Raw genomic sequence first — 20,359 nt, 5'->3', positions numbered from 1 at the left:
ACAGTTATTCCTCTTTCCCCAATATCCACCTTTTCTCCTTTAAATATTGCAGCCCTCAAAGTCATCTTTGGAGAAAGGCACAGACCTGTCTCCTGGGAGCACATCCTTAACCTTGGGAACAAACTTCTAAATTGCTTGAGAGCTGTCTCAGATACTTTTTGGCTTACACTATGAATCAATGTTTAAGTTTTCAGTAACAATACACAGTAACCCAAACATTAAGAATGAATAGTTATTTCTGGATGATGAGATAATAGCCAATGTTTATTTTTTATGTATATTTTTAGATTTTCCTATCACCAGCATTTTCGGTTTACAGTTTAAAAGTTGTTTACAATTTTTTAAAAAGAAAACAGCACAGTGAGCTTGGTTTATAGCATTTTTATTGCAATTTTGCACAGCATTTGAAATTTCAGAGCATTAGTAGAATTTGAAAAGAACAGTTCATTAACCTTGGCAAAGGGAGAAGATAGAGATAACTGTGGTTTCAACCACTCAGCTATACCTTTTAGAAAAGAAGTTTTGCCTACCCAAAAGCCATCATTTTAATAACACAATATTAGTGTTCTACCAGGCAGTAAAACACTGTAATTAAACATGTGATAAAGCTCTGCCACCCATTGAGTATTTGCTCCTGTCTTAGCAAAGAGCACTCAAATCAGTCATGGAACAGCCATCAGTGCAACACAAAGTTTGTAGATCTTGTCTTGACATCACTGAATGCTTCTTTGACTTCCAAAGCTCTTCAGTGGGCATCTGTCCACCCCAAAGACGGTCTTCCCCCGAGGCATCCACCTTCGGAAGGTTTTGCGCTGGATTTTCCTCAGAAAATTCACGTTTATTTGGGAGCTGGAAGGAGTTTCCTGTCTCAGCTGTATGGAAGAGAAAAAAATAATACATCCTTAGACAGCTCCTACAAAGAAGGCAGCAACCACATTCCACTCTTGGGGAAATGAACTGGATCCCTGAAATGAAATAGAATACTACACATAATTTTTTTAAATGTTGGCCTGATTTCAGAGAGATCAGACATTTTGGGGAGAGCACAGTCATCTCCACTCCCCTCATTTTACAGAGGCAGAAACTTGAGTGCAAAGACGAGGAGTGACAGCCTGTGTCGCTCAGCTAGTCAGGACTTGACTTCTTTTACTCGCTACCTCTGCTGGATGACCAGCAGCTTCCAATATTAGTTATGTGCTATAAACAAAATCATATAAACAAAAAAAAACCCTGTGTATGCCCTGCAATCTTGATCAGTAAAGAAGGAAATGGAGATTTAAACCTCTATATCTGAAAATAAAAAGTGAAATTCACAGTTTTTGCCTAAGAGTTGTTTCCAAAGTTCACATATAAGCTTCTCCCACTTTAATTTAGTTCAAATTGACTTATCAGTGCCTTAGCACACCAGCAGACACCATGAAAAATTAGGTGAATGGTTGCTGGTTAGTAAACCAGTAATTGATCAGAAAAATAATGTAAGAGAAAACACTGAAAGTCTGAGAAAGATTTAATAAGTAGTAGTATGATTTCAGTGATGTCCAACAGAGCTAGCCTTATAGATATCCATCCCACTGCCCTATGTGTTTCAGAGATATCCCAAATGTATTTTATAGTGCATTTTGGTTTGCTATTACAGAGATTGTTGTAAATCCTGGTAAATTATGCTTACTCTCTTCAGGTTAAAAACCCATATAATTTTTGTTAGCATCTAGTCATATGAACCTCAATATTAAAGTGGTAGTGAAAATGGAAAATGCATGCTTTTTCAATACATTAGCCCACTCAAATATGAACAGTTTAGGTTATTTTCTAAAATGTTTTTATTACCAACATCATTTTAAATTAAATGGAAACCTTAACAATCATACATATGGTCGCAACATTTATTATGTAATCACATTTTTCCTTTTTAACTTTTTAGTATAAAACAAAGCAAATATAACCAATTATTAAAATAGACTCTTAAGCAAGGCACAGAAAGACAAACACCACAGATCTCACTTATATGTGGAATCTAAAAACGTCAAACTCAAAAATGTATAGTGAAGAATGACGGTTATCAGAGAGTGAGGGTGAGGGGGATGATTGGGGAAGAGATGGTCAAGAGTACAGAATTTCAGTTAGGAGGAATAATTTCAAGAAGTCTGTTGTACAACGTGGTGACTATAGTTAATAACAATGCATTGTATTCCTGAAATTGCTGAAAGAGTAGATTTCAAGTGTCCTCATCACAAAAACATAAGTATGTGAGGTAATGCATATGTTAATTAGCTTGATTTAGCTATTCTACATGTATATTGTATGTATACATATTTCAAAACAATATGTTGTACACAATAAATATATATAATTTTTACCAATTAAAAAAATAGTTTTAAAAATAGGATTTTCAGCCATGCCCAGTGGCTTATGCCTGTAATCCCAGTGCTTTGGGAGGCCGAGACGGAAGATTGCTTGAGGCCAGGAGTTTGAGACCAACCTGGGCAACATTGCAAGACCTCAACTCTACAAAATATTTAAAAATTAGCCAGATGTGGTGGCACACACCTGTAGTCCTACCTACTCAGGAGGCTGAGGTTTGGGGCTTCAGTGAGCTATGATTGTGCCAGCCTGGGTGAGAGAGCAAGACCCTGTCTCTAATCAAATAAATAAATAAAAATTTAAAAATAGGATTTTAAATAAATTCTGCCTCATACTTTAATATGGAATCAACAGAAAGAATTTCAGTCAAATTTTTAAGTTAGTTGAATTGAGTAATAAAGAAATAGAGTGAAGTCAGTTACTTCACCATTTCTGAAAGACATTTGGTTCATTTCTACCTTCAAAATCCTGATCAGACAATTCCTATCACTAGAATTCCCACCCTGCTTCCCCCACCAACCTTTCATAATCCCCAAATCCTTCAGGGCCTCTGTCAGTAACCACCACCTCCATGATGCTGTCACCTATTACAAAAGCCCACCACCTTCTCTTTCCCACCCGAGACTCAATGTGGAATTAGTGAAGACCTTGGCTCTTGAAGCCAGATAGACCCAGTTTGCTACCTAACCACATTTTCACCAGCTGGGAGAAGAATTTTCTTCTTGGTAAAATGATAAATGGTGGTAATTTTGCTTGCTTCCCAGGATCCTTATCAGGAAGCTGAATGAAATGTTGCACATGTAACTTCCCGGCACATAAAAGTGCTCAATTAAGGTCAGCTTCTTTCCTTCCATCCATATTTAACAACTGCCTGAATTCTAACTTATCATATTGTACAATTATTCATGAGTGAAAGTCTTGCTACTTCAACATGCTCCTTGAAATCACATGCTTCGCCGTAGCCTCCAAAGTACCTTCCACAGATGCTGAGCTCATTGAAGTAGTCATGCAATCAAATGATTTCAAGCAGGGGACTAAAAATTGAGGTCCTTATTTTTTGAAAGGTAGCATGCTCATCACTTTCCCAAGCCAAATTCGGTGTATTTTGATCATTAATCCCTTAAATTGACATTAAAAATGCCTCAACAGTACTTAGAGAAACACTTCATAAAATAATGGTTTAAAACACAGCTTGAAAAAATAAGAGACATGTGAAAGGAAAATAGAGGAGACACATGAGTTACTGTTACCTTGCTGAGCTTGAGGGATCCCCTCCAGATGCCTTCTCCACCTGGAGCTAGCACAGATGTAGATGACTGTCCGTATGTATTCTAGCCCACAGAGTCTCACAGACTCCTTGCTCCTCACTTCTGAGATGGCAAATAGGACAGAGAATAGAAACAGAGTGAAAATGGAGCCCTTCATTTTGCTGAGGACTGAATGAGAATCTGATATGGCAAATATGGTCAAATCAAATTCTGGAGTGACTGTCACTCTCTTGACCAATTTATACTAACTTTCCTGACATTTCATTGGTCAGAACCTCATTTTTACAATATTTGCTAAGCACATAGGGTTACACAGTAAAGTTTTGAAAATGTGGTTTTATGATTATTGCCAGCTATTCAGTCACTCCTTAATACCATCAACACATCTCTGAGATGATAAAAACAGATGCCCTCTTGGAAGGCATTATGGAAAACTCATGGACTTTGAAAGTTGCCAAGAATGAGTTTCAATCTCAGCCTTGCTACTTACTGAGTGACATAAGGCAAGTTTTAAACTTTTTGAGTTGAGGCAAAGCCTTGTGGCTAACACCTGTAACCCCAGCACTTTGGGAGGCCAACACAGGTGGATCATTTGAGGTGAGGAGTTCAAGACCAGCCTGGGCAACATAGCGAGACCTCCATCTCTACAAAAAATTTAAAAATTACTCAGGCACAATGGCACACTTGAGCCCAGGAGTTCAAGGTTACAATGAGCCATGACAGTGCCACTGTACTCCAGCCTGGGTGACGGTGAAACCCTGTCTCTAAAAAAAAAAACAAACAAACAAACAAACAAAACTTTTTTGAACCTCAATAACCATGTCTCTAGAATGGGAAGACCCATCTCACAAGGGTTTTTTTGAATATTGAAAGCAACATGAATGTCAGAACAATGGGATATCACACTTAAATAGGCAATTTCTTATGTCCTGAGTTTGAATCCTGGCCGTTGTTGTTACCTGGCTGTTACTTACCAGATCTAGACTCTTAAGCAAGTTTTTTAAAGCATCCTTCTTTGTAAAATAGTGTTGATGATTGTAACTACCTCATAGAGCTAATGTGATAATGTGTGTCCCACTTGGTACAATAAACAGCTAATAGGCCAGGCGCGGTGGCTCATGCCTGTAATCCCAGCAATTTGGGAGGCCGAGGCGGGTGGATCATGAGGTCAGGAGATCAAGACCATCCTGGCTAACACGGTGAAACCCTGTCTCTACTAAAAATACAAAACATTAGCCGGGTGTGGTGGTGGGCGCCTGTAGTCCCAGATACTCAGGAGGCTGAGGCAGGAGAATGGCGTGAACCTGGGAGGTGGAGCTTGCAGTGAGCTGAGATCACGCCACTGCACTCCAACCTGGGCGACAGAGCGAGACTCCGTCTCAAAACAAAAACAAACAAACAAACAAAAACAAAAAAAAACAGCTACTAATTATTAGCTGCTTCTCCTCTCACCATCAGAAGAGAAGACTAGAAAAGATAACTTCAGAATTCAGAAGATTTTACCTGACTAGGATCTTGTTATCCTTCACCTATGACCTAGGTACACTTTTCTCAACACATATATCCATGATAATAGAAAGCTGAGTCCATATCCCAAATAGCTAAATAATGAAATTTCTCTTTTGGTAAAACCTCTGAAAGCACTAGTTCGTGCAAAGGTCTTACCTAAACTGAGAATCCCAGAGTTTGAGATCTTAAAGAACTGTTGACTCAGGTTTTGGCAAATTGAACAAATAATGGTTCAGTTGATTCTGTGAAATCCTTGTCTGTGATTCCTGGTTGGAAAAAAATTGCTAAGTCTGTGGCCATGATCATATCATTTGTACTTCTTGTGAAATCACTGTTCTTCTGTAGGGAAGCTGGAAAATAAAACAAAATAATCTATTCTCTAATTGAAAGCATTTTTTGCTCTAAAAAATAAAAATTATTTCCAAGAGTCTTGCTTTCTCCATTTCTTTGGCTGTAGTGTGAAGAATGGATTAAGAAAGGCAAAACTTGAGAAAGGAAAAACAGAAAAAGGCTGTTTCAATAATTTAGATATGATGGTGGCCTAAACTAAGGCCATGGCAGAGAGGATAGGGCACATGTGTATTCAAAATATAGAAGGGCTTGGTACTGACTGGGTATCGGGGCAATGGAGAGAAAGATGTCAAATATGATACCTCGATTTCTGGCTTGTTCAACTGGGAGGTAGGGGGATCATTTGCGAAGAAAGGGACCAAAGAAGTAGAAATGGTTCTGTCATCAGACAAAGCTACTCCATCTTTGGATGGGTCAAAATCAGCGTCTTTCATCAACTCCGGAGGGACATCTGTATTACCACGCTTAGCACACCCACAACATAACAGCTATTGAGCCATGTATTACCAAACGTCTTCCCTTCTTTGCAGACTTATACTGCGTATCTTGACAATGCCAGTTTTAACATAGCACTGCAGTAGATCTATTGTCAGTGGCTATGGATTGGGCTTCTGCACAACCGCAGGGATATTCAGCCAAGGGATGATCTCTACCTTGGATGTCAGATGGACTCTGGCATGATCCTGCTATCACCACACTTGATGCCCCTAGGTGCAAAGTAGTCCCCTCTTCTGCCACCTCTTAATACCTCATTAGGGCTCATTTAATTTGGGATGAAAGGCTGGCAACACTTGAGCTCATTCTGTGACCTAATGGAGGCAAGTTAGCCAGCCAAGTAGCTACCCAGATGAAAAAGCTCATGACAATAATAAAAGCCCTAGATGTGAAGCCTGAAATTTGGGGGCTTTATTTTCCCCATTTGTATATTGAAAGGGTTGGATTTAATTATTAAAAGTCTTCTCTGCACTTGAAATTATCAGTCTTGCTATAGTTGTCTGATTATGTTACTCCCACCTCACAAACCTTCAGTGGCTCACCATTAGCTCCAGAAGACAATCCAAACAATATGACATTTAATGCTTTCCGCTCAGGTACCCAAACATCACTCTTTTCACATACCTCAAGGTCCATGAAAAGCTAACCAACTGAAAAGGAATCTTTCCGTCTTTTGACCAACCACAGTTTCTTGTTTGCACCTCTCACAGGAGCACTTAATCCTTTTCATTTGGAGATGGATGTGATTTTTCTTCCTCATTCTGGTCTGTAACTCAGTTTACTATCTATGTGGCAGTTATTATGTGTCTTATTTCAGGTTTCATTCAGGTAGCTCTAACAAAATACCAGAGACTGGGTAGCTTATAACAACAGAAATTTACTTCTCGCAGTTCTGGAGGCTGGGAAGTCCAAGATGAAGGTGACAGCATGGTCCGGATTCTAGGACCTCTCTCTGTGTCCTTTCACAGAAGATGGGGCAAGCTGGCTCTCTGGGGTCTCTAAGGTCATCAATCCCATTCATGAGGGTCCTGCCTTCATGACCTATTCACCTCCCAAAGACCCCATCTCCTAATTTCATCACCTTGGGGGTTAGGATTTCAACATAAGAGACACAATATGTAATTTTCCGCTCTGAGTTTTAATTTCTCCATCTATGAGGAGATGATAATCTGTATTTTATAATGTTATTGTGAAGCAGAATGAGTTAACATGAGTACAGCACCTAGCATAATATATAATTCAATAAATAATAAATTAACAATGTCATGAACAAGGGATTATAAAATATTATTTTTGGTTGGGACTAGCTACTATGGATGACTTTTCTGTATAACTTTTAATCTCAAAACCATCCATAAATTTGCACCGCTGTAGTCTTTTTCTTTCCTCCCTTCCTTCATCCTTTCCTTGCCTTCTTCTTTCCTTTCATCCTTCCACAAACAAGTTCTAATAAAGAAAGGTCTTACGGTACTGTTTCTTAAAGTGTTTTCTTCAGAACATGAGTCTTTGCAGATGGTCTTTGAATATTTTTTAAAAAGGATTCCATGATAGTAGTCTCTTTCTTTGAGATTAATAATGCCTACTAGTATAGTAGAGCCCAGAGAAGACTTATAGTTATGAAATTTCTTTAACTTTGTTTAATTCAATGTTTTCACAACTTATTTGATGTTGGAAATAACTCCACTGTGAAATTGATTAACATCTGGGATTGCTATGAATTTCTAGAGTAGACGTATTTCTAGTTCTCCTCTGTCCTGACACATGGTAGGGTTGTATTTCTCTGCTCTTTAAAATTGGGCAAGACCATGTGGCTTATTTTGGCAAATAAAATGTGAGTGGATGTGACATATGTCACTTCTGCCTGAAATTTAAGGATTGGTGTATGATCCTCCAGTTCTCCCTCTCCCCGGCTGTGGTTACCAACAACATTCCTGATGTGGGAAACTAATCACTGAGTCAGAACAATATGGAGCATAACTGCCCACTGATCTGTAATGAATATGTAATATGAATGGAAAAGAAACCTTTATCATTTGAAGTCACTGAGATTTGGAGATTGCTGGTTATAACAACATAACCTGGCTTATCCTGACTAGTATAATTATCTTACAGTTATTTACATGTTACAGATGCAGAGAATGTTTATAATGATTCAAGTTTCTAGATTAAAGCAAAATAAGTTATTTGGCCTTAACAATTGGAATTAATTACCACATTTTCAATATGATTGATTATATGAAGGCCTACAGTTAATGTGTACCAAAAACCCAAATTAACAACCAAACGATGAATTCAGTAAATATATTACTCACTTATATACCATTTATCAAAGAACTATGATGACAGTATACTTAATAGATGGTGTTTGGAGTAGGTTGGCATGAGTTGTATATACTGTTCGTGGCACTGGATTTTGGAAATCAGATATCAGTTCTTCCATTTAATATCTATGTGATCTTAATACTTTAGATTTTAAGACATACTTAAAATCTCTGAATCTCAGTTTCTTCATTTGTAAAATAGAGATAATAATACGAACTTCATTAGGCTAATTGTAAGGATTAAATGATGCAAAGAGTGCTGATCAGAGTCTCTAGCACAAGGAAACTTTCAGTAGACTGATCATTGACGGTAATTATAATGGTGGGAATGCCCCCAAATAGAGCCTTGGTGTTAGAATGTTGGACTTTTAGGGTTGCTACTCTAGTTTCCAGCTAAGAGACCTTGAGGATGTATTTAACCTATAATTTGGTTTCCTGATTTGTTACATTGAAAAGTATCACAGGATCAATTGTGGTAATGTTAATTATAGCTCTGATAAATTATAAAGCATATCACATATAATTATTTGATGATAATTATGATTATGATATCACTATATATAAATTCATTAGCAAATACTAATTTATTTTTGTTATTTTCTGACACAGATAGTAGCTGCTCATCGTTGGCTAATACTTATTTTTAATGCTTCTAGACAGAGTTTTCATTAAGATGCGACGATTCGTCCAGCTTTTCCTGGAAGTCATTCACAACTCCTCATTTTCTCTGACACTCCATTGACTAAACCTTTTCCATACACAAACATCCACTAAATCACCAAGTCTCTTTGGTTCTACCTTCTAAATTTCTCTATGATCCACCACTGCTCTCTATCCCCTCTACCATGACCTCAAGTTTCATTGGCATTGCTGCAATGGCCTCTCAGTTGGCCCTGTCATCAATCCATTTTCCATACTGCTGACAGAATGATCTTTCTGAAACTCATGATTATCACCCATCTCTAAAACCCTCCAACAGTTTCCCTGAAGAAAATTTCCAAATTTCTCTAATATGACCTGCAAGACATTTCATGATTTGGCCTCTCTCTACTTGTTCAGGTTTTAGATATCCTTGAACTCTAAATGGTCCAGTTATATCAAACACCTTACAGATATTGAAGTTCCATATTCTCTTTTTCCCCATCTGAAACTCCTTTCCCTTGACTTTTTAAATCTGGTTAACTTATGAAGAATATGTGTGGAAGGGATATTGAAATAACATTATCTAAAAAACTTTTTGCATGATTTTATAGATTAAACTTTTTTACCACTCATTACAGTGATTTTTTAATGCCCTATCAGTATCAGTAAGGATTAAAATGACCAGCTGACATACAACTTAATAGCAATAATAATAATAATAACCTGAATAAAAAATAGGCAAAGGACCTGAATAGACATTTTTTTCAAAGAAAGCATAAAATAGCCAACAGGTATATGAAATGTTGAACATCACTAATCATCAGGAAAATGCAAATCAGTACCAAAATATTACCTCACACTTATTAGGATGGCTATTATCAAAAAGAGAAGAGACTAATGTTGGTAAGGATGTAGATAAAAGGGAACCCTTGCACACAGTTGATAGAAATGTAAACTGGTACAGCTAATATGGAAAATAGTATACAGAGTCCTCAAAAATTTAAAAACAGAACTGCCATACAATCCAGCAATTCTACTTATGGGTATATACCCAAAAGAAATAAAATCAGTATGTCGAAGAGATATCTGCACTCCCATGTTCATTAAAACATTATTCACAATAGCCAAGATATGGAATCAACCTAAATGTCCACTGGTGGATGAATGGATAAAGAAAATGTGATACACACAGACACAGATAAATATTATTCAGCCATAAGTAAAGGAGGATATTCTGCCACTTCTGACAACATGGATAAATCTGGAGGACATTGTGCTAAGTTAAAGAAGTCAGACACAGAGAGACAAATACTGTATGATCTCACATATGTAGAATCTTTTTTAAAAAGTCAAATTTATAAAAGTGTAGGGTAGAACAGTGGTTGCAAGGGGCTGGAAGATGGTGGAAATGGGGAGATGGTCAAAGGGGGAAAACTTTCACTTATGAGATGAATAGGTTTTAGGGATCTAATATGCAGTACGATGATGACTATAGTTAATACTGTATTGTTTACTTGAAATTTACAAAGAGATCAGATTTTAAGTGTTCTCACCACACACACACATACACACACACATGCACAAAAAGGTAACTAAATGTGATGATGGATGTGTTAATTAATTTAATTGTGGTAATCATTCCACAATGTACAATTGGAATATATACAATTTTTATTTGTGAATTAATTACACTTTAAATAAAGCTGGGAGAAAATCCAAAACAAATACACCTAAAATAAAATAAAATGAGCAACTAAAAATATTTTTTAAAATATATCTTAAAAACAATAATTTATATTTAAAGCTTTATTTTGTATGAACAGAGCAGCAGCTTTCTTACGTTTTTGTTGTCATTTTAGGCTTTTAGAAATAAAGACTCAATAAATAATTGGAAAATTCAATAAAATTATTATCAGTGAGTTCTGATTTAAAACCGCCAGAACATCCTGGAATCCTCTGTTCTCCTAGTATAATGGCACCATGTCTTTTAATAGTTGACTTATTTGAGGAAAATACAGACATGGTGAAAGTACATTTTTCATTAGTTGTTCTGGATGTTGCATAAATGTCTCACCCATTTAGAAAATGCAGTGTTCCTTTTTTCTAAGATTCATAACAATGTTTTATATGTTCCAAGTTAAGGGATACATTATGCTTTCTATTTAACCCAGGAATTCGTTTAATGTAAACTGTCAGCCTTTTAGTTTTATCACTAAATGGATATGTCAACCTAAAGAAATGAAGACTAATAGCCTAGTAAATGTTCTATGGATTTGAGGGTGGATTTGACATTGTACAAAATCCTAAACAAACAAGAAAAAAAAGCCTAAATATTGTGTGAAGGAACAAATGAGGTCATCAACATAGTCTGCAGGAGGAGTGGAGCCTTGGCAAAGACCCAGTCAACCACAAAGGGCAAAGAGGTTCTCAGACCAGGACATGGGGATGTGGTTCTGGAATAATCAGAATGACAGCTGCCATTTTTGAGTGCCTACCATGTACCAGGCATTTTGCTAGTGCTTTACATCAGAGATAAATTGTTTCCCAAATGGCTGGCAGGAACACAGTCTTACAAAGTAGCAGCAATACTCGCTCTTTAAAAGAAAGGGATCATAGGTTAGTTTTTGTCTTGAAGGGAAAAACTGATTTTATATTGCTGTAGAATCAAAGACAACTATGACTGTGTTAACCAACTTTCCAGGCTGATTTTATGTTTTATGTATTCCACACTTAAAATGTTTTCTTTTCCTTCTCTGATGGTCAAGATATTTTGTTAGGATTTTTAGAAAATTTAATTTAAAATGTTATGCCATCTTGTGATAAAGGGCAAGCATGAACCTATCATTTCCCCATTAATTTGATAATTCATTTATTCAATAAATACTTGTTGCATTACTACTCTGTGAGCCACTGCTCTAGGTGTTGTAAATATAGTGCAGTGAGTGAAACACATAGTTCCTACCCTCAAGGAACTTACAGTCTAGGAGAGAGACAGGCACTAAGCAAATGATTGTACAAATAAACATTTAGCACAGCTGGTACGAATCTTCATTTAGAAACTCAGTTATCCAAGAAATATATTTGCTAGAATTCTGTTCAGTTTTTGACTCCAAGTTTCCATACCACTCAGCTGGCAGAAATAAACAACATCCAAACAAGTTAATGTCAGTCCAACTTGGGCTTGGTTTCCTTCCTCTTCCCTGGACATAACTAGAGCATCTTACTCTGGTGTGGCAAGGCCCTTCTGTCATCAAAGTGTTGGTGCCTCCTCAGTTGTCTGGCTTCTTTAGTTCTAGTGGTTCTTTGCTGCTGCTGTTGCACATCACTCATGGCATCAGGAATAGCTTTCAGAGTTCCTGTGGTCCCTCACAGCTCTTACTACTTCCTGGACAATGGTTTTTAGAAGTAGGGCATGGATCTCCTCTGCTCTAAGGATCCACAGGCCTCCCTCTTTTTCTCATCCCCCCACCCTTTCCATCCCTGAGGAAACTTCACATTTCTCTTTATGTTTAAGATACTTGGTCTATGTCTCAAATACCTTTTCTAAATCCTATGCTTTTATAGAACAAAAATGGATGTATTTGATTTACTGTCATTTTATATGTCTCCTTCAACTTATAAACATAGAGCTACTAACTTGAGAAGGGAAAGGTAATGAAGAAAAATAAGGATTAAAAATATATCTCTTAATATTATCTCTCAATAATTTCTGAAATAATGCTATAAGGGAAATCCATGCTGACTTGAGAAGAGTTAACAAAGGAACCAAATTTAATTTGATTGGGTGGTAGGTCCTATGAGAGGGAGCTTAGAGAGGGTTCTTCTGAAGAGATGAGATAGGAACTGGGATCTGAAAGCCATGTAAAGAGTTAATGTTTTGAAGGAGAGTGAGGAGTGGGGAGGAGGGTGTTCTTAACAGAAAGGATACACGTGGCAAGGCCTCACAGAGAGAGAACATTGAAAAAAAAACAAATCTACGAGCATTATCATTTATGGATAAAATCTTAATTATAGATTATAACACTTGTATTTTGGTGTATGAGGCCTCAGCAAACTATATAAGGCATCAACTATTTATTATGCCAAAATGGAAAGTGTGTAAGAACTGGTCAGAGCTTTGGACTTGAGTTCAAGCCTGACCAGTTATAAGTTGTATGGTCTATGTCATATTGTATCACCTCTTCAAGCCTTAATTATATCATCTGGAAAATACAGATTATGATATATTACAACTACATGCCCCATTAGTCTCATAGGATTGCTGTGATGATATACTGGGAAAATGGATGTGAAAGTGTTTGGCAAATGGTAAAAACTTTCATGTGCATAATTAGTACGTTAATAACTAAATCTATTCACAGTAAAATTCAATATTTTCTTTTAAAGAGACTCCTCCTGAGATAAAATGGCAAATACTAAGTGTTCCACTTTCTCACTTATAATTATATGTAACTACATAGAGGTGAACCAAGTGAACACACTAAATATGATACACAATTATATAGTAGTGAATACAGTCTTCCTTTTCTGCCTCAACTGGAAGAGCGGCTAACAATTTACTATCAGACAACAATAATATAAGTTCTATATGAGAGATGCTTGGTAGAAAATGACCAAATGAAGTAATGAATACCTAGCACAAAATAGAAGCCTAAAGTTAGCACAGTCACCACTCTCTCCTTAGATCCCTAACCAGCACACTAGGGTATGTGTGTGTGTGTCTGTGTGTGTGTGTGTGTGTTTGTGTGTGTGTGTGTGTTTAAGGATAACATAAGATGGCTAATGGCAGGACAGAATTCTTACCCAATTCTTAAAAATGTGTGGTAAACAGAGTTTACTAGTAAAGATTCAAAGCCAGTCTATAAAGCAAGCAAAATAATTCCTTCTGAAGTCCCCAGGAGGAAAGATCTTAGACTAAAAATTTGATGCTAACCTATTAAGTATGGGAAAATCACTTCAGGCTGCAGAAGCAGGGGTGAGAAGGGTAGAATAAAATAGGTTCAGTGCTTTAGGATCAGTTTCCCAGGATCCAAAAAAAATAGCTTTATTTTATACGCAGGCTTGAAGAACAATGGGGAAAATATGTGAATAATTTGTAAAGATCAAAAGTACATAATAAAAAGGAAGACATTTTTTTCAGTTAGATCAAGTTTTTATTTTCTTACACAAGGTGTTATAGAAAGTCCAATCTTTCAGAAAGACAAAAACAAAGATAATCACAATGACATACCAGTGGAAAATTTATAATCCTTATAACCTGACCTAGGCTCTAAATCCATGTAAAATTTGCCTGGCTTTTATTTAAGGGATGGCTCCAAACAAATGGAGATTATGAAGCAATGGATACTTGTAAAAGGTAGTTCCCACTGTTGCACTGATTCCAGTCTTGGTTTTTAATATATACATATATTTTTTTTTCCAGACAGTTTAGTGAATTTCATATGCCCTATCATCTCCTCTCCACTTAGAATGCTTTATAGAACAGCCCATAATGTCCTGTGGCCTCAGTTTAACCCAGGATTTATTAAAACAAACTGCATAGAATAGCCTGTTAGCAATGAATATTTGGAAGAGTCACTGCTCCCCATCTCCATCCCGATTTCCACAACCTTGCTCTAGAACTCTTCATAAAATAACATCCTGATGTGGCCTATAGATCAGAGACTTTATATTTTCTATCTGGGTCCACTGAAGTCTGGGCTTAAAATCCAGAGCTGATTCTGGGCAAACAGAGGAGAGTACCTGTTGTGTCCCAGAATAATTTTTCTCACTGAATTGGGAATGTGATAAGCGCTGGCCAAACCATAAAATTCTGATATTTAATGTCATATATTTTGCTTGCCAAATAGTCTAACAAAGTTCTATAGCTTCGGCTCTTAGATCTAAGAGGATAAAATGTTAGGTATAAGAATCCATTATTTTCATCATACTAAAAACTACGTAATTATAAACTCTGGAAAACAGAGCCTGGAAAGCAGAAGCTTTAAAATCAATAGAATTGTGTCTTATAAAGATTTTGGTTTAAGTGATTCTAATAATTTCCAAGTTTCGCTTCTATAGGTATAATAATTTTCTAACCCATTTAGACATTGTATAAGAATGTACATGTACTCATATGTACTTAGAATATGATCAAGAGAGTAGGAATATCTTTAGAAAAGTTAAGAAAATTCCACTGAAACTCTTAAGAATAACTCTTAGATTGTAAACTAATCAAATATCTCTGAAATAAAAGTTTATTAAATTTAAATTAAGTGGAAGTTATACATCAAATATTGTTTTCTGAAATCAAAATCTGGTGTACAGTATATAATACAGAATATTGGATGTTAATTCCTTTTTTAAAACAACTACAAGAAAAATATTAGGAATGATGAATTATGCTGATTGGTTTGACTTGGATCCAAGCAAAGTATCCATTATATCTCCCTGAAAAAAAAAAGTCACACAATTACAATGCAATAAAATGCAAATTAAAAGGTAAAGTAGTCTTTAAAATGCCATTTAAAATTTATAAGTTAGTGATACACATATCCAATAAGATTGTAAAAGGGAAACAAGCAAAGGTAAGTTTAAACAGTAATAGTTATTTCCTAGTATAAACCTACTCTTTCCATGAAAGGCTCTTTTTTTTTTGAGACAGAGTCTTGCTCTGTCACCAGGCTGGAGTGCAGTGGCGCAATCTTGGCTCACTGTAACCTCCGCCTCCTGGGTTCAAGCAATTCTCCTGCCTCAGCCTCCTGAGTGGCTGGGACTACAGGCACGTGCCACCATGCCCAGCTAATTTTTTGTATTTTTAGTAGAGATACGGTTTCACCGTGTTAGCCAGGATGGTCTCGATATCCTGACCTCATGATTTGCCCACCTTGGCCTCCCAAAGTGCTGGGATTACATGCATGAGCCACCACACCTGGCCGAAAGACTCTTTTAATGAATTCCAATAAATAATTTTATAAAGATTCAGTAAGAAGAAAATTTGGGCAGCTCCTATTTAACCTTAATGCTTAAGCCTAAACTTCTTTATTTATAAAATACCTGTTAAACTTACTGATATCTTAAATTCTTTCCTGATCTATTAATGTTTGACTTAGAGAGTAGAACTTCTCAATTTCCATGTGGGTTTTGTTATTTTTCATTTAGTGGTACTGATATTTGCACTAAAATGGGTAAAATGATCATATATAAGAGGATGAAAATCAAAGATGGGAGGTGAGTTTTTAAGCAAGACAGAATAATGAAAAGATAGGAGCTGGAAGCAGAAGAGTTTCTCTATCACATAGTAAATATAATCTTGAGAAAATCATTGAAATCTTTAGATAATGTAACATAAGTCAGTTCCTATCTTTTAGCCTGTACTATGCTATCTTTGGCACTTCCCCATCATTCAAGCCATGCACACCAAATCAGTTGCCAGGTCCATCAATTCTAACCTTAATATGTTTCTCAAACTCATCTCTTTCTACTTCAGTTTCTCACTTGGGCAAATGTAAGAGTTCACTACAAAAATGTGTTCAATGTTGTATCCTTAGACCGTGTCACATAGTAAATAATCAGTAAATACTAATACTTGTTGAAATTTGTTCAATGTTGTATCCTGAGACCCCATCACATAGTAAAAATACTCAATAAATATTAATACTTGTTGAATAATAAATCAATGGTTTATTTTTTCTGCCTTCAGTGTCTATCAGCATTAATTTCTTACATATATTACAGATTCATGCTTCTAAAACTCTTTTTTGAACATTTCAGTTATCTTTCTATTTTTCCTTCAATTTGGAAAAATGTAAACAGCAAGAACACAGAGAAAAACATGGTAAACATTTGTATAATGAACCACAATAGTAAAAATAGTATCCAAGAGTGACTCTCTACAGGCTGCCTGCAGAAAAGGAGTTGCTTCTGTAACTCTCCATTGAAACTGACTTCTCCCAAGGGCTTAAACCATAATTCTCTACAGCTCAAGACGTAGACCACCAGCAATCCTCATCATGCCAGTAGAAGAGCTGGTGCTTCCCCAGTCATGAATGTTAATGCAGTGGTAACTCCTGCCAACAGTTAGCTACATCACAAAGTTACAATTGGAAGCCTTGGATCCCAGTCTCCTGTTCATGCCAGACATTAGGCTGGTGTTACCCCTAACCATGAACCCTAAGCTGGTAGGACAGGGCTGGAGCCAACCTTTGGCCATATCCTACCACAAAAGTATTCTGGTCCTTGCTGTCATCAGGAAGGGGCCAGAGTTTCAGAAATCATGTCACTTAATACCTCCAGAGGGCCAGGCATGGTGGCTCACACCTGTAACACCAGTGCTTTGGAAGACCAAGATATGAAGATTACTTGAGGCCAGGGGTTTATGACCAGCCTGGGCAACATTAACAAGTCCCTGTCTGTACAAAAAATTAAAATAAATTTTAAAGATTAAAAGTTAAAAAAATTAAAAGTAGCAATTAGAAAAAGTGATACTAACCAGAGTCCTGAAAGGCACTGATTAAAGATAGTTTCCTTTGTATACCTCCTAATACTGTTCTTCCCTTTCCTTCACGTCCCAGGGGCAGCCTTTATCATAAATTTGGTGCACATCTTTCATACAGAATGAATCATAAGGCTTCCAAAACTTTGATTCACTCTTGGTTAAAATTAATGAAAAAATTATAGGTCATAATGTTACTTGACAAGATATCTTGGTAGGAAATAAAGTTTTTGACATTACTTTGGAACTTCAAATCATTATTATGACTATAATTCTCTATAAGCTAAGAAAGAAAAGGTGTATCATTAACATTTGGCTGTAAGTAACAAAAAAACTAATTAATGGTTTTTTGTTGTTGTTTAATCTCCCCAAAAAAAACCCTAAGCTTTTCAAATATAGTGACCAAAAACATGAAAAACATATTTGTATCCGAAAATTATATTTATTTACTAACAATATGGAATTGATTTGTTAAGAAAATTATTCTTACCAGCCTTGAAATCACACACACACACACACACACACACACACACACACACGCACACACACACAGGTGTGCCAAAAATGTTCAGAGTCTCTAAGCTTAGCTTTCTGTTTGTAGAGCATACTGTTCAAATTAAAAGATTGCGTAACCAATTCAAATCCAAACACAAAAATTAAGTATTTTTCTTCTATATTCCAGTCTATATTTTATGCTTTTACCAAATATAAATGTGTCTACTAAGAATATGTTTTTATTTTTGTGTTTAAATAATACTTACATATATTATAACATACTGTACTTACCTTGTGGAAATTTGCTTTTATCACTCAACACTGTTTTTTAAATGTATTCAAAATTTGTCATATTAACACATTAAGATATAGGTCATTTAAATATCTGTATTGTAATTACACATGTGAAAATGTCATATTTTATCTATCCAGTCTTCTACTGATAATCATTTGGGTTGTTTTCAATTTGTCAGTATACAAACAAGGCTACTATAAACATTGTTTTCTCATTAGCATATTTTTCACACCATTACCCATGAGTTGAACAAAGCCCTAAAGATGTACAGAATCTGGGCTAGGCCTGGTGGCTCACGCCTGTAATCCCAGCACTTGAGGAGGCTTAGGCGGGCAAATCACTTGAGTCCAGGAGTTCGAGATGAGTCTGGATAACACGGCAAAACCCCATCTCTACAAAATATACAAAAATTAGTTGGGCATTATGGTATGCACCTGTAGTCCCAGCTACTTGGGAGGCTGAGGTGGGACAATTGCTTGATCCCAAGAGTTTGAGGCTTCAGTGAGCCAAGATCAGGCCACTGTACTCCAGCCTAGGCAACAGAGTGAGACCTTTTCTAAAAGAAAAAAAGAAAAAAAAAAAACGGATAGAATCTAATCTAATCAGATGGCATTTAAACATCTACAAAAGTTGTAATCCTACTGAATAGGAAAAATGTAATAAGTTAGAATTTAATGATACAGTAAATCAATGAACTGAAGTCAATCAAGTGATCCAGCAACATGGGCAGGGTTGCAGACTTCCATGAGATGATGGAGGACTTAGGTAATGTGTAACTAGACTTTAGGAGACATGGGCTGGGAGACAAATGCTTTGGAGCATTGACAAATCAACAGTAAAACAGGGCTCAGGCTGGCAGCTAAGGTAATTAGGTAAATCCCCTTAAATGTTCACAGTGTCAGGCCTCATTCCCTGGCTAAAATCTTAAGTCAAGATGCATCTTGGCTAGTTGTGAAAATAATCTTCAAAACTACTTACAATGTTAATCTTTTTTACCCTGAGAAGAATAAACACTGTGTACAAAAATGATGCAGCAAATCAAACAGATAACTTTAGTATTTTCGGCATTAAGGAATGTATATATTTTTAATATTTTAAATATTCATTATGTATATGAGAAGTTGCCATACTGGAATGTCTAACAGAAACATTTGCTTCTTATATAAATGTGTAATTTTGGTAATTGATTTAGACTTACAATCATGGATTGAAATCTTACTAATTTGTAAACAGCATTGGAATATTTAAGAAAATATAATATTCATCACATTTAAAATTTTTAATTTATGAAATTAATAAGAATTCCTTAAGTATCTGAGACTTGTTTGTCCATAAGAAAATTGAAGTACTTATAAGTCCAATATATTAAATTTATAAATGAGATTTAAAATATTTAAGAAAATATAATTAAGTTGCAAAAACTCACTTAGCATGTATTAAAATCTGCTAGACTTAAAAAGAGAATAACAAAATATATAATCTAAATGTAAGAACTTAAGATGAACTGTTCGTTTTTTGTAAATCTTATATCATTTGAATATGAATTTTTAAAATCAAAGCAGACTGAGTAATCTGTTGTACATATAAAGGCTACCGTAGGGAACATTAGAAATAAGAAATAAATTGGCCGGGTGCAGTGGCTCACGCCTGTAATCCCAGCACTTTGGGAGGCCAAGGTGGGCGGATCACCTGAGGTCAGGAGTTCGAGAGCAGCCATGGCGAAACCCTGTCTCTACTAAAAAAGTACAAAAATTAGCCAGGCGTGGTGGTGGGAGCCTGTAATGACAGCTACTGAGGAGGCCGAGGCAGTAGAATTGCTTGAACCTGGGAGGCAGAGGTTGCAGTGAGCCAAGATCGTGCCACTGCATTCCAGCCTGGGCGACAAGAGTGAGACTCCATCTCAAAAAAAGAAATAAGAAATAAATTTTTAAAAGCACCTCACATTGATACTTCCTTATACATGTCTCCTATTGTACATGTGTAAGATGTGATTCTCTATGGCTTGTATGGTATTTGAATTTTCCATTTTATTTCATTGCTTTCTGAAGAGGCTATTTTAATTTCTATTACCAGTATATAAATTATTAAATTACTCTTATACTGGCCCCTTTGCCACTTTTCTCTCAAGCAACTTCCTTACCAGTCAAAA

The 20,359-nt window shown here is 36.1% G+C and overlaps 2 protein-coding genes across 2 annotated transcripts in view; both read right to left on the bottom strand.

The window, feature by feature from the left end:
• Nucleotides 1–366: 366 nt before the first annotated feature.
• Nucleotides 367–3,841, bottom strand: INSL5 (insulin like 5). The gene is made up of 2 exons (XM_002810722.4): nucleotides 3,612–3,841; nucleotides 367–872 (listed from the first exon to the last, which is right to left on the bottom strand). The coding sequence occupies exons 1-2, from the start codon at nucleotides 3,784–3,786 to the stop codon at nucleotides 640–642; spliced, it is 408 nt and encodes a 135-aa protein (XP_002810768.1). The 5' UTR covers nucleotides 3,787–3,841; the 3' UTR covers nucleotides 367–639.
• Nucleotides 3,842–14,077: 10,236 nt separating this feature from the next.
• Nucleotides 14,078–20,359, bottom strand: part of DNAI4 (dynein axonemal intermediate chain 4) — a 113,689-nt gene continuing 107,407 nt past the window's right edge. The window contains 1 exon segment of the mRNA XM_024246372.3: nucleotides 14,078–15,376. Coding sequence (XP_024102140.2) covers nucleotides 15,326–15,376 — 51 coding nt within the window. The 3' untranslated portion in view covers nucleotides 14,078–15,325.

Source organism: Pongo abelii, chromosome 1 (genome assembly GCF_028885655.2).
Source record: "Pongo abelii isolate AG06213 chromosome 1, NHGRI_mPonAbe1-v2.0_pri, whole genome shotgun sequence".
Classification (NCBI taxonomy): domain Eukaryota; kingdom Metazoa; phylum Chordata; class Mammalia; order Primates; family Hominidae; genus Pongo; species Pongo abelii.
This window is presented reverse-complemented; position numbering and strand designations above follow the sequence as displayed.

Excerpts from the sequence above, each read along its gene's own strand:
- INSL5 (XM_002810722.4), bottom strand. The coding sequence starts at position 3,786 with ATGAAGGGCTCCATTTTCACTCTGTTTCTATTCTCTGTCCTATTTGCC. Across the intron at positions 873-3,611 it reads GATCCCTCAAGCTCAGCAAG|CTGAGACAGGAAACTCCTTC; the intron begins GTAACAGTAACT and ends TCTTCCATACAG.